Raw genomic sequence first — 13,178 nt, forward strand, 5'->3', positions numbered from 1 at the left:
TCCAGAGCCCGCTGGAGGATCTGGTCCTAAGCTCTGACTTTCTGCCAAGAAAAGGCGTTTCCACCGGAGGGCGGTGGCGCACGCCTTTAGCCAGGCGGATCTCTGTGAGTTCGAGGCCAGCCCGGTCTACAGAGCAAGATCTAGGACAGGTACTAAAACCACACGGAGAAATCCTGTCTCGAAAACCAACCCCCTCCGCCCCCCAAGAAAAAGAAAAGAAAAGGTGTCTTCGCGTTCTTCATTAGAGACGTGTATCTTGGCGTAAAGTTGCCCGCTGCCTCTGAGCGCCCTCCGGTCGTCATGGAGACGTCGCACGCCCCAGCAGGCTCCGCCTCTCCTAGAGCAGGGGGCGGGGCGTGCAGTGACGCACGCACGTTGGCGGAGCGGCGTCGCGGTGGTTGCCGGGAGCCAGCGTCCCGCCGCCGGGACCAGGAAGTGGAGGGCGGAGCCGGCTCCGCGGCCAGTGGCTGGAGCCCCCCTCGGCAGGTCGGCGCTGGGCGTGCGCGGGGCGGCGGCGGCGGCGGCGGGGGCCGCTGACGAGGGGCGGGAAGCGGAGCCGCGGTGGGCGGGCAGGCGTGCGTGCGACCGAGGCGGAGGCCGGGAGGCGGCGCGGGCTGCGGGCGCTGAGGTAGGAGCCGCGGCGGCGGCGGGCGAAGCGGCGAGTCACCCCGGGGGACTCCGCCGAGTCCTGAGGCGCGACGCGGCTTCCGAGTGGACGCGCGTGGACGCCACGCCGCCGCCGCCGAGCCGTTCTCCAAGCCGAGCACCTCGAAACGGGGCTCGCTTCCAGCCAGCATTGTCTTTTAGGCCGGAGGTCCATACGGCAAACTTTTGGGTGGGGAAGCCGGAAGATTCCCGGTGGGCGAGCGCATGGTGCCGCCCCTGGGCCCCGAAGTTTTCGTTAGCGAGTGTGGAGTAGTGGGGGACCACGGCGTCCCCTCCCTCCCAGGGCTGCCTCCCGACGGGAGTCTGCCCTGCCTTTTCTAATCCTGCTGAACTTGAGTTGTGTGCTTTCTGCGGAGTCCGAGAGGCGTTTTCCAGATCGGAACGCTTCGGTCTCTTTCGTGGTGCGCCCGCGGAGAAGCCGAAAGAGAAGGGTAGACAGGCTGCAAGATTGCAGATTCTGGGGTGGAAGGAACGGGGCAGTGGAGCCTGAAGATGTTCAGTTTTAGCCTCTCGGTATCTATCCCCTGTGAAACGCACCAACTCTCAGTTGGGTATCCTGTTTGTTGGTTTTGATTGACCAAAGTAATATAAAGACGTGGGGTGCAGTTTCTCTAGTACAGATGCTGCAAAAGGAGGGAAAATTGGCTGGAACACGAAAGAGTAAGGCGCTTGCTCTGGGTGCCTTTGTTGGTACCACAGAGACCTGTTCCAGGTCTGGGGCACTTGACCTCTTCCAGCAGCGACCTTAGTAATGCCTCTCTAGTTCAGGTTTTACTTGTTAAAATTGAGAGTACTAATGCCTAGTCTTTTCAGAGTTGTGGGCATTATGTACTGTCAGGTTTTTGTAAATTGTACAGCTTGGATCTGTCCTGAAGTCTTCTGTATTAAAAGGCCAGGTTAATCACCTGACCTTACGAAGTAAAATAGAAATGTTCCCTATTTTAGGAGTTGCACCCTGCCCGTTTCCTCGTCTTCTCACTTGTGAATTTTTTCTTATTCTTGTTTTCACGCTTTTCTTCCTCACTCGCATGTAACAGTTACTCTTGGAAAAAAAACTTTCATAACTACTTTCTCACTTTAATAGTTGAGCCAAAGATGGACAACATGGATAGCCCTCCCCGCCCCCAGTGTGAAGTTGAATTTGAAGCAGTCCTGTAGATTATTATTGCCCGGATGTTAGGAATTGAAACCAAGAGAAGCAGCGGTTTTACTCTTAGACCAAGGATTCTTCAACTCTTACCTGAAGTTCACACTGATTTTTTTGTTATGAACGCTTTCTTTTTTCTTTTGATGATCAAGATTAAACCTGAGGCTTCATAAATGCACACTACCACATGCTACTGTCCAGCGAGCTAAATCTCCAGTCTCCATCTTACTGGGTTTTTTGGAAACAGGGTTTCTCTGTGTACCTCTGGCTGTCCTGGAACTTGGTCTGTAGACCAGGCTGACCTTGAACTTACAGAGATCCGCTGCCTCTGCCTCTCAAGTGCTGGGACTAAAGGTGTGTGCCACCCCCCCCCCCCCCCCCCCAGCCATCTTCCTGTTTTTAGTACTCAGTGCCTATGGAACCAGTTAGGATTCTTCAGCTTCCCTGAAGATGTGGAAGCAATATTTACTCAGTAAAAACTGAACTTGAGGGCTGGAGAGATGGCTCAGAGGTTAAGAGCACTCACTGACTGCTCTTCCAGAGGTCCTGAGTTCAATTCCCAGCAACCACATGGTGGCTCACAACCATCTGTGATGAGATCTGGTGCCCTCTTCTGGCCTGCAGTCATACATGCTGTATACATAATAAATAAATAAATCTTAAAAAAAAACAACTGAACTTGAGGTTATGGTGTTTTCCTAGGCTGGTGACTTTTAGTACTGTGCTTTAGTGATGCGGAGCTCCCAATCCCTAATGAGATCATAAGGGCACCATTGTTACTTCATTGTGTACTGGGTTGCTAGGCATTTATGTTCAGTACAAAGGATGTATTAAATGCATTTTGAACTTGAAATATTTTCAGTTTATGATGGGTTTTTTAGGTATAACCCCATTGGAAGTCAGGGATTCTCTGTATACTGGTCTTTTCTCTCCTTACTGAACATTAGTTCAGTAGTGTGAAATTCAGTCATAGAGGCAAGTATGAGCTTTTCTGAGACCTCTGCAGTGTGCTAGGAAGAGTTAAGAAAAGAATTTTTGTAAGATTCTTGGTGATTCAACTGTAGTTCTCCTGGTTGTGTTGCGAGTGCTTAAAATTGTAGAGTTTCGTAACTGGGAAGGAGGAAAATGAAATGATAATTTCTACCTCCTTCCAAATCAGGAATTTTCTGTAGGACTCCCCGACCCCCCACCCAGTGTCTTGTTTGGTTCTAGTTGTCCTGGACTTCACTATGTAGACCAGACAGAAATCTGCCTGCTTCTGCTTCCAGAGTGCTGAGATTAAAGGCATATACCACTATGCCCAGCTTCTGTAGACATTTTAAATGCCTTAACCCAGCTTTCTTAGTTAATAAGAGAACACTGGTTCTTAAAATACACCATTTCAGCCGGGTGGTGGTGCACACAACCTTTAATCCCCGTATATCGGGAGGCAGAGGCAGGCCGATCTCTGTGAGTTTGAGGCCAGCCTGGTCTACAGAGTGAGTTTCAGGACAGGCTCCAAAAGCTACACAGAGAAACCCTGTCTCAAAAAACCAAAAAAAACCATTTCATTTATAGCAGTTCTGATTTTCTTCCTCTTCTCCCTCCCTCCATTCTCCCTCATTGAGCCTAAATTTGCTTCCTAATTTCTGCCCGGATTTTTGTTTGTAGAGCACTGGTCCATAGCAGAAATATAATGGGAGCTCCAATTGTGAGCCATGCTTGTAATTAAAATTTGTGTGTATGTGTTTATGGTGCTGAGAATTTATCCCAGGGCCCTATGCAAACAAGGCATATGTTCTATCAACCGAACTCTATCTCCAGCTAGAGAGAGAGACAGAGAATGGGTGTATTTTATCTGTGTATAGATTTTAAAAAAATATTTAATTTATTGCCATTAAGGTACAAATCTGAATCTACACACTATGGCAAACACTGGTACTTTCGCCACTGGAAATCATGTGTAGGCATGTGGCTACCTAAGGGATATACTGTAGTCATTAAAGAAAAAAAAAATCAAGAATTTTGAGTACTTTAAGTACAAGTTACAAAAATGCCCTTTGATTTTTATTATATAGATCCCAATAGATAATATGGACATTACTACAGATTACTGAAGATAAAACTGTCATTCAAGATTATTAAATTAGTTGCATGTTTTGGACTACTCTAGAAGACAGCTGTTAGCATTGGTAAGGCAGCAGAGTTGGTGTAGGGTTTCTCGGCTTTTCTATAAAGTTGGCACGGTTATTAAATGTAGCATTCATGTTTTCCCCTCAGCAAAACTGTTTCTGCTGCTCTGTGACTTGGCAGGAGTGGCCGGGGCACTGTCCTTTCCAGAGCTGCTTCTCGCCTCGCTAATGAAGGTGCGCTCTCTTCATCTCCTAGTTGATAAGCTGCCCTCCCTGAAGGAGCTGGTGCACTTCATTAGTAACATGACATGCAAGCAGAAGCCAGATTCCAGGTTACCTTGTAGACAAATCTCGTGAGTGTCAAAGTATAGAAACACAGGAGGGAAGTCATCTGCCCACTGATAATCTCTGCGGCTTTTTTTGTTTGTTTGTTTGTTTGTTTGAGACAGGGTTTTTCTGTGTAGCTCTGGCAGTCCTGGAACTCTGTAGAACAGGCTGGCCTCAAATTCACTGAGATCCACCTGCCTCTGCTTCCCAAGTGCTGGGATTAAAGGCGTGCGCCACCACTGCCCGGCCCTCTGTAGACTTCTAAATGTCATTGATGGCCGAAATGGGGAGACTCCACCTGGCATATGGGTCCCCGAGGAGGTGCTTACTCGTGAGATAGTCCTGGAAGTCCTTGTGCATCTCCGCTTCAGCCATGGTCATGCCACTTGAGGTGTAGCCGCTCTTTGGACTAAGTGACACTGTATGTTTTTAAAAAGTGAAAATTGGTCTGATGAGTCCGGCTTGAGGTGCAGCCGCTTAGTTTTAAGAAGTAAAAACTGCACTGAGGAGCTGACTTAGCAGGTAAAAATGTGCTGTGCAAGCCTCAGGACTTACGTTTACTCCCTAGGACCCACAAAAAGCTGGTTGTGGTATCTTGGTGGCTCTGATCTATAATCCTGTTAACTCCAACACGAAGACGAGAGATGGAGACAGGAGGATTACTCTGAAGGTCCCAGGCCAGTTGCTGTGAAGTGTGCAGAGTGACAGAATCATAGAGAAGGTGGGAAGCAAGAGCAGGTTCTTGTCCTGGCTTCCACACGCACTGAGGCTTATGTATTCATTCCTGAATCTATGAACATGAGCTGGCATGCACACACAAGAAAACTTGAAATGATTAGTGAAGTATGTTATTTTTGGTGCCAGGTTTTAATGTCTGTGATTTGGAAACAAGGTCTAGTGCGGCCCAGGCTGGCCTTGGGGTATCCAGCTGAGGATGACCTTGAATTTCTGATCCTCCTGCTTCTATCAAGTGTGATAAGTTTACCACTCTGCATCACTATACCCATTGTTGAAGATTTAACTCGGGGCCTTGTGTGTGATAGGCTAGCACTGAAGCAACAGCTACATCCCAGTCCTGCAGTCTGATACCTTTTGTATACTTTATCTGAATTCTGACTAGCACATTTCAGCTATAAACAGGCACATTTGGGTCATAGTTACCACAGTACTGGACAGCGTGGCTGTAGAGCTTTGGAGAGTACTTGTGTTTTTACTGACCTCACTACTGCCCTTTTTAAAAAAGTGAATAAATATAAATGCTAGCAAACTAAGTAAAAAGTTTATAGGAACTAACTTGCCAAGGTCTGTAGACTTGGCATGCAGGATTGAGTGATCTGAATTTATATTAAAGGTGTGTGTTTGTTTTTATAGCATTATGGATCCAAGCCTGTTGAGAGACAGAGAGCTATTCAAAAAACGAGCTCTTTCCACTCCTGTGGTAGAAAAACGTGCTGTGCCTTCTGAGTTGCCCTCCGCCTCATCCAAGAAGAAGAAAGCAAAGGTCGAACACGGAGGGTCATCAGGCTGCAAACAAAATGCAGGTCAGTGGGGCTGCTTTAGACTGTTGGCTCTCTTTTTTTCAGGAAACTAGCAATGGCAAGTTCAGTTTATTTTTTGAGACAGGATGTTTTAAAAATTAGGATATTAACTTTTTAAAAGTAAAACTATCAGGTGTGAAGAGATGGCCCATTGGTTAGGAGCACTGGCTGCTCTTCCAGAGGACCTGGGTTGATTTCCAGCACCCACATGGCAGCTCACCACTATAAACTCCAGTTCAGGGGATCTAACAGCCTTTTCTGGCCTCCATGGGCACTGCGTGCCAATGGTGCACAGACACATGGGGCAGAGCATCCACACACACAGACACATGGGGCAGAACATCCACACACAGACACACGGGGCAGAGCATCCACACACAGACACACGGGGCAGAGCATCCACACACAGACGCACGGGGCAGAGCATCCACACACACAGACGCACGGGGCAGAGCGTCCACACACACAGACGCACGGGGCAGAGCGTCCACACACACAGACGCACGGGGCAGAGCGTCCACACACACAGACGCACGGGGCAGAGCGTCCACACACACAGACGCACGGGCCAGAACGTCCACACACACAGACGCACGGGCCAGAGCGTCCACACACACAGACGCACGGGCCAGAGCGTCCACACACACAGACGCACGGGCCAGAGCGTCCACACACACAGACGCACGGGCCAGAGCGTCCACACACACAGACGCACGGGCCAGAGCGTCCACACACACAGACGCACGGGCCAGAGCGTCCACACACACAGACGCACGGGCCAGAGCGTCCACACACACAGACGCACGGGGCAGAGCGTCCACACACACAGACGCACGGGGCAGAGCGTCCACACACACAGACGCACGGGGCAGAGCGTCCACACACACAGACGCACGGGGCAGAGCGTCCACACACACAGACGCACGGGGCAGAGCGTCCACACACATATAGTTAAAGGGGAAGAACGTGTACCATGACACAGCCAGGAGGAAAGGTGAAAACCAAAACAGAAGCACCCTTCACTGAGGTTTGGCTTATATAACACACGATTCACATTTTAATAATGTAGTGTGGATATTGTTAGTAAATATGGTGAACTGTTACTACTGTTTTAGAACATTTCCATCATCCCTCAAAGGGCTGCTAGGTGCTCATTCGCAGTGACTTCTGACCCTAGCCCCAGACAACCAGTAATCTCCTTTCTGTCTACATATTTGCCTTTTCTGGACAGTTGCTGTAGACACACTTGTATATAGAGTGATCTTTTATATGTGGCTTATTTTACTTTATATGTTGTTTTTATCCATGTTATGGGGTGAATCAGTACTTTATTGCTAAAAAATATTCTTTGTTTTATGGATGTATCACCATTTGCTTATTTATTGGTTGATGGAGTTTGAAATAGGATCTTGCTACATAGCCAAGTCTGGCTTGGAATTCACTAGGTGGGTCAGGGTAGTCTTAAATGCAATAATTCTCCTGCCTCTGCCTCCTAATTGTTTTTATTTCTATTGAATAGAGAACTTAAGAATGGAATTTCTGGACAATGTGAATTTATGTTTAGCTTTTAAAGAAACTATTAAAGTACTTTACTCTTGTGATGTGAGCTGCTTTAATTTCTGTGTGTTGTTAGGCCACTATATAAGGGTTACTGGAACACAGAAACTGTAGTATCTTGGTAGTGATCTGACAACCTAGGCAGTTACTTCATAACTAACATATGGGTAGTATATACAGAATAGATATACTGGAAAGAGATGACCCATGGCCCAGGATGGACAGAACAAGATAGAGTTCATCATCTCATTCAGAATTGTGGTCAGTATAAAACTAAATTTACTGGGACATGGTGGCAAACACCTTTAATCCTAGCACACAGGTGGCAGAGACAGACTGATTTCTGAATTCCAGGCCAGCCAGAAATACATCAACCCTGCCTCAGAAACGAGCACGATTTATGAATTATTTCTGGGTTTTCCATGTAATTTTTTAGGAACATAGGTATCTGAAATCATGGAGAGCAAAAATCACTGGAAAGGGGCTGTTACACTCTATTTTTATCCAACTTTTGAGTTCTCTTAGGACTTAGAACTCTTGTGGCGCTGGGAAGATGATTCAGTAGGTAAAGGGTTTGAGGAATTGAGCTTGGATCCCAAGCCAGGGTACTGGGGAGGCAGAGACAGGATGATGCTTGGGACTAATTGGCCAATCTGGAAAGCTGGTGATCCCTAGGTTCAGTGAGAGACTCGTTCTCAAGGTTTGGTGGTGGTTGGGGGGGGGGGGGGAGATGAGGGGGAGACACCACAAAGTGGTAAAATCCCTTGCTGTGAAACCTAACAGACTTGAGTTCAGTCCCTGACACCTGTGATGGAAGGAAAGAACAGAGGAATCCTGAAAGTTGGCTTTTGACCTCCATATATGGGCCATGGTACATGCATTTACATACACATATGCACAAATACTAATAAATACAATTTAAAAATCACCCCTCTTTCTGTCGCAGCTTCCATGATGCATTGTTGTAATAGCATGATTACTGACTTGCCACTGTCTTTGGCCTAACTGTTATATAATAGTAAGTTCAATAAATGTTTGTTAAATGGCTAAATTACAAGATCAAGTAGTTGGGGAATAGTGGTGTATTATTTAAAAATCTAGAGATTAGGGCTGGCAGGATGACTCGGCGGGTAAAGGTGGTTGTCACACAGCTCTGGCTGCCTGTCTTGGATCTCCAGAACCCACATAAAGGTGAGAGGACGACTCCACAGAGTTGTTCTCTGACCTCATATCATGCGTACATACACCAAAATAACAACAACAACAAAATCTAGACATTCAAGATCCAAATGTGGTTGTAATAGTGTTAGGAATAGTTCCTGGGTACATGGTATTTTATATACTTAGGTATTACAAGCCCTTTATATTGTTAGTATTATCATTATTTTGAGAAATGTTATTACCATAGTCCAAGACCGGCCTGGAACTTACTGTGTAGCCAGTCTTTCTGCCTCAGTCTTCTGACTGAGGGTAAAGGTGTGAGCCGCCATGTCCAGCTTTGTGTTTCTTGGTGTTAGTTAGAAAAACATGGGGTTGGGGATTTAGCTCAGTGGTAGAGCGCTTGCCTAGCAAGCTCAATGCCCTGGGTTCGGTCCTCAGCTCTTGGGAAAAAAAAAGCAGAAAAACGTGTAAAAGTTAACGCTTTGTGGATGTGATTGTATGCTGTCAATTAGTGTTCTTTAAAGTAAAATTAACAGATTTCTACTCCCTTCTCTTTACATAATTATGCACAAAAAGTCATTAGTAGTGGAGATTTAAAAAAAAAAAAAGGCCCTTTGCAAACCCTAGCACTCTCCACAATCGCGTAACAGATTTCCTAAGGAGGACACACCTCTACCCCCCATACACATACCTACTTACTCAAATAGGGAACTGATTGAGAGAACAAAGTACATACACTCAAGTCCTACTTGGTGAACCAATGAGTTTTATTAGGGTTATTTGCAGGAGCAGAAAGGACTCAAAAGACTGCTGCACCACCAAAGCTGAAAACCTAGTAGGCAGCTCAACTGGTCTCTGTTCCCAGGGGGCTTGTCTGAGTGTGACTCTTAGCAGTCATTACTGTTTATATATTCTTGGGGAAAGAGAGACCTAGTGAGTCTGGCCAGTTTCAGGGACTTCCTGTAGCTGGTTTGAGTTGTTTACTTTCTATCTTGAGCTTCCCTGCAGGATGGAATGTTTTATCTCCAGGAAGCTGCTACTCAGCCACAATCCTCTTAACATATCAGTTAGTCTGCATTTGTCCGGTCTTTGCGTGTATAACCTTAAACTAGCGTCTTGTAGTATTAACTGTCAGAGCTGGGGAGATGGCTCAGCTGATAAAGGGCTTGCTGTGTGATCGAGGATACCCGAGTTTGGATCCCCAGCCCCTTAATAATGGGGAGACAGACAGGAGGCTCCCTCGGCCGGGCTGGCCAGCCCTTCTTGCCCGTCAGTGAGATCCAGGTTCAATGAGAGCAGTAGAGGAGACACCTGCTAGCCCCCCAGGCCTCTGCATGCACACGCACACATACACCAACACATACACACAAAATAAAACGGTGAACTTCAGAATATAAAATATATTCTGTTTTGTAGTAGTATTAAGTGGCCTTTTAATCTAGTAAGATGACTGGTATATTTAGTGAAAGGTGTATTTTCATTTTTTTTTTTAATATTGGAAATGATCTCTGTCCTCTGAGGTTCTTTGTTTGTTTTTACCTTTTTGCAGTGCTGGGGATTGAATGGAGGGTGTGCAGAGTTCTCAGCCCCAGCTGCTTGCTAGCTTCCTTTTTCAGAGTGAATCTGTTTCATTTACTTTTTCTTTGAACAGTTATTTTTGTGTATGAGTGTTTTGACTGTGTATATGTGCGTATATCACAGGCATGCAGTGTCTGCAGAGGGCAGAAGGGGGCAGTGAATCTTCTGGAACTGGTGTTACAGACAGCTGTAAGCTGCTGTGGGGATACTGGGAACTCAACCTGGGTCCTCTGAGAGAGCAGCAAAAGTTCTTAATCCTGAGCTATCTTTCCAGCCCCTAATGTAGTTTTTAAAAATAGCATATAAAATAATGGATTTCTTTATGACATGTTTATGCATGTATAGAGATGATTTATTCTGAGATAATTTCCTAAAGTAAATTTGTAGCTGTTGTTAATGGCTTGAAGGTAGTGTAATGGTTTTCTTAGATTTCCTCAGAGGTAATAGCAAAGCAATATTAAGATTGTAAAATACATTATCTGCATAGCCATAAGAGCACTTGCTGTTCTTGCAGAGGAGCGAGCCAGGCTTAATTCTCTGTATGTACATGGCCCTCATCTGATGCCCTCTTCTGGCCTGTGTGAGCAACAGGCATATAGATAGTGCACACAAAACCAGGCAAAACATCCATGTGCATTTAAAAAATAAATAAAACTATCACATTATTTTTTTTTCTTTTTCTTTTTTGGTTTTTCGAGACAGGGTTTCTCTGTGTAGCTTTGTGCCTTTCCTGGATCTTGCTCTGTAGACCAGGCTGGCCTCGAACTCACAAAGATCCGCCTAGCTCTGCCTCCCGAGTGCTGGGATTAAAGGCATGTGACACCACCGCCTGGCTACATTTTTTTTGAAGAGTGTGTATGCGCACGTGCACGAGCGCACTTCCACGAAGAGTGTATAGAGGCCAGAGGACAAGTGCAGGTGTCTTTCATTGACGTCCATCTGGAAACAGGGTGTCTTGTTGCTGTGTAACCTGCCTAGCTGGCCCATGACCATGAACTTCAGGAGGTTGTCGTGTCTTTGCTATAGGAGCCTTGAGTTCTGGGGATCTGGATTCGGGGTCTCATGGTATGGCAAGTACTTTACCCACTGAGTGATCTTTCAATCCCAAACTGCCACAGTTCTTAATAGGTCTTGAGTCTCTAATGCTATTATTAGAGCCAAGTGTGGTAGTGTAACCAGTAATCCCAGTACTTGGGGAGTGGCGGTTCAAAATGAACAAAACAAAACACCCAAAACCCAAACATGCATGGATTATTATCTGTCAGCTCTAACAAAACCTTCTCACCTTTCTTTGCAGTTTTCTGTATTGAGTATCTTTAGGTCTGGATAATGTGAATAAGAGAAGTAAAAATAATGAGCCAGGCATGGTGGCACACATCTTTATTCCCAGTACTTGGGAGGCACAGGCAGGTAGATCTCTGAGTTCGAGGCCAAGCCTGGTCTACACAGAGTGAATTCCAGGACAGCCAGGGCTACATAGAGAAACCCTGTCTCAAAAAACCAAAAGTAAATAAATAAAATAAGAAAATACTGTCTTCAGTCAGTTTTAAAATACTGGATTTTAGTAAGTAGGGACTCTGTGCCATGGTGGCACATGCCTGTGATCCCATCGTTTTGGAGGCTGAGGCAGTATGGTTGCTTCAAGATTGAGGTCAGCCTGGGCTACATATCAGGGCTATCTCATCCCCTTCTTCCTGCCGTGACAAAGGGACTCTGTAGTGGAAATCCTCCCCTCCCCACCCCAAGACAGGCTGTGTAACAGCCTTGGCTGTCCTGGAACTCACTCTGTAGATCAGGCTGGCCTCGAACTCACAAACAGCCGCCTGGCTCTGCCTCCCGAGTGCTGGGACTAAAGGTGTGCGCCACCACCGCCCGGCCTGGAAATGTTTTACTCTGCACATTTTCAGTAGGATTTTACTATTTAAACACTTTTTAATGTGTGTGACCAGGCACAAGTTACTTACTTTAGCAGTTAGCTCTGCTTATATTGTAGTTTGCCTGGAAACTGGAGTACTGCTGCTCAGTATTCCCAGTAGTAGTGGGTGCTGGGAATAGCTCATCTAGTGTTTGAGATGCCGTGTTAAGTAGACTGGTAGGTTCCCGTCATGAACTGTGTATTTAAGGAAGGACACACACACACACAGAAGTGCTCATCTCACTTGTTTTCTACTGGAAATCTTTGAGCCACTCAAAGTCAGCATCAATGTTGTCGTAAGGGTTGCCTTCAGCAAATTTTCATTTTCCTCAAGAGGCAGAGGGCTGTAAGCTTTTGTTTATCTTCTGAGGAGGGCTAGACCACCTCACTGTCCCGTTTTCTGATGTTGTCCATCATACTCCTGAGAGGGTTGGGCTCGCTTTTCAAGTCCTTCACGGTTTTGTTCTTGGCACAGCAGCAGCAGTCGAGTGCCTCGTAGAGGAAAGCCAGCACGACTAAGGACACCACGGTGAACATGAACAGAAGCAGGATGACAAAGCAGGCCGTGTTCCAGTTGTCGTGGAAAGGGTAGATGGTTTGCACTTGGAAGCCCAGGTCCTGGTGAACAGAGGGCGTGGTCTCGTTCCAGTGGCCAGAAGCCATCCTTGGGGCCCCACTTGTTTACTGCTGTTTGGAATCCACACAGAGGGAGATAATGAGTATTTATAACCAAACTCCAGACCTGTGCATTCAGATCTCAGCACTGAAGTTCCTTAGTGAATTCATACAGTCACCATGGGCTTTACTTGGGGTCTAATAAAAGTCATGACTGAGCCGGGCGGTGGTGGCGCACGCCTTTAATCCCAGCACTTGGGAGGCAGAGCCAGGCGGATCTCTGTGAGTTCGAGGCCAGCCTGGTCTACAGAGCGAGATCCAGGAAAGGCGCAAAGCTACACAGAGAAACCCTGTCTTGAAAAACCAAAAAAACCCACAAAAGTCATGACTGAATTACATTTTAATTTTTTTGTGTTTATGCCAACCAGTAAATTACACTCTAGTTTTTATGAATTTCACTTATTAGATGGTATTTGTGTTCAAGACTCATACACACACACAAAAAAAATTACGTATGGAATTTACTGCTAATAAAGGGTAAAAACAGGCAGCTTGAAGCTTGA

The 13,178-nt window shown here is 46.3% G+C and overlaps 2 protein-coding genes across 3 annotated transcripts in view; one reads left to right on the top strand and one right to left on the bottom strand.

The window, feature by feature from the left end:
- The first annotated feature begins 355 nt into the window (after window positions 1-355).
- The window catches only part of Gtf2e2 (general transcription factor IIE subunit 2), a 43,959-nt gene continuing 31,136 nt past the window's right edge, over window positions 356-13,178 (top strand). Inside the window, exons 1-2 of one of the 2 annotated variants that reach the window (XM_059244188.1) lie at window positions 356-486; window positions 5,623-5,792. In XM_059244188.1, the coding sequence (XP_059100171.1) occupies window positions 5,627-5,792 (166 nt within the window). In that variant the 5' untranslated portion in view covers window positions 356-486; window positions 5,623-5,626. Of the gene's footprint in view, window positions 487-522; window positions 629-5,622; window positions 5,793-13,178 lie in introns of those variants that run through there. The other variant, XM_059244189.1, reaches the window with a different exon arrangement.
- Window positions 12,134-12,805, bottom strand: Smim18 (small integral membrane protein 18). Its single transcript, XM_059244190.1, has one exon. It carries the CDS (start codon window positions 12,661-12,663, stop codon window positions 12,376-12,378), a length of 288 nt encoding a protein of 95 aa, XP_059100173.1. The 5' UTR covers window positions 12,664-12,805; the 3' UTR covers window positions 12,134-12,375.

The sequence above is a fragment of the Peromyscus eremicus genome, chromosome 17 (assembly GCF_949786415.1).
Source record: "Peromyscus eremicus chromosome 17, PerEre_H2_v1, whole genome shotgun sequence".
Taxonomy (NCBI): Eukaryota; Metazoa; Chordata; class Mammalia; order Rodentia; family Cricetidae; genus Peromyscus; species Peromyscus eremicus.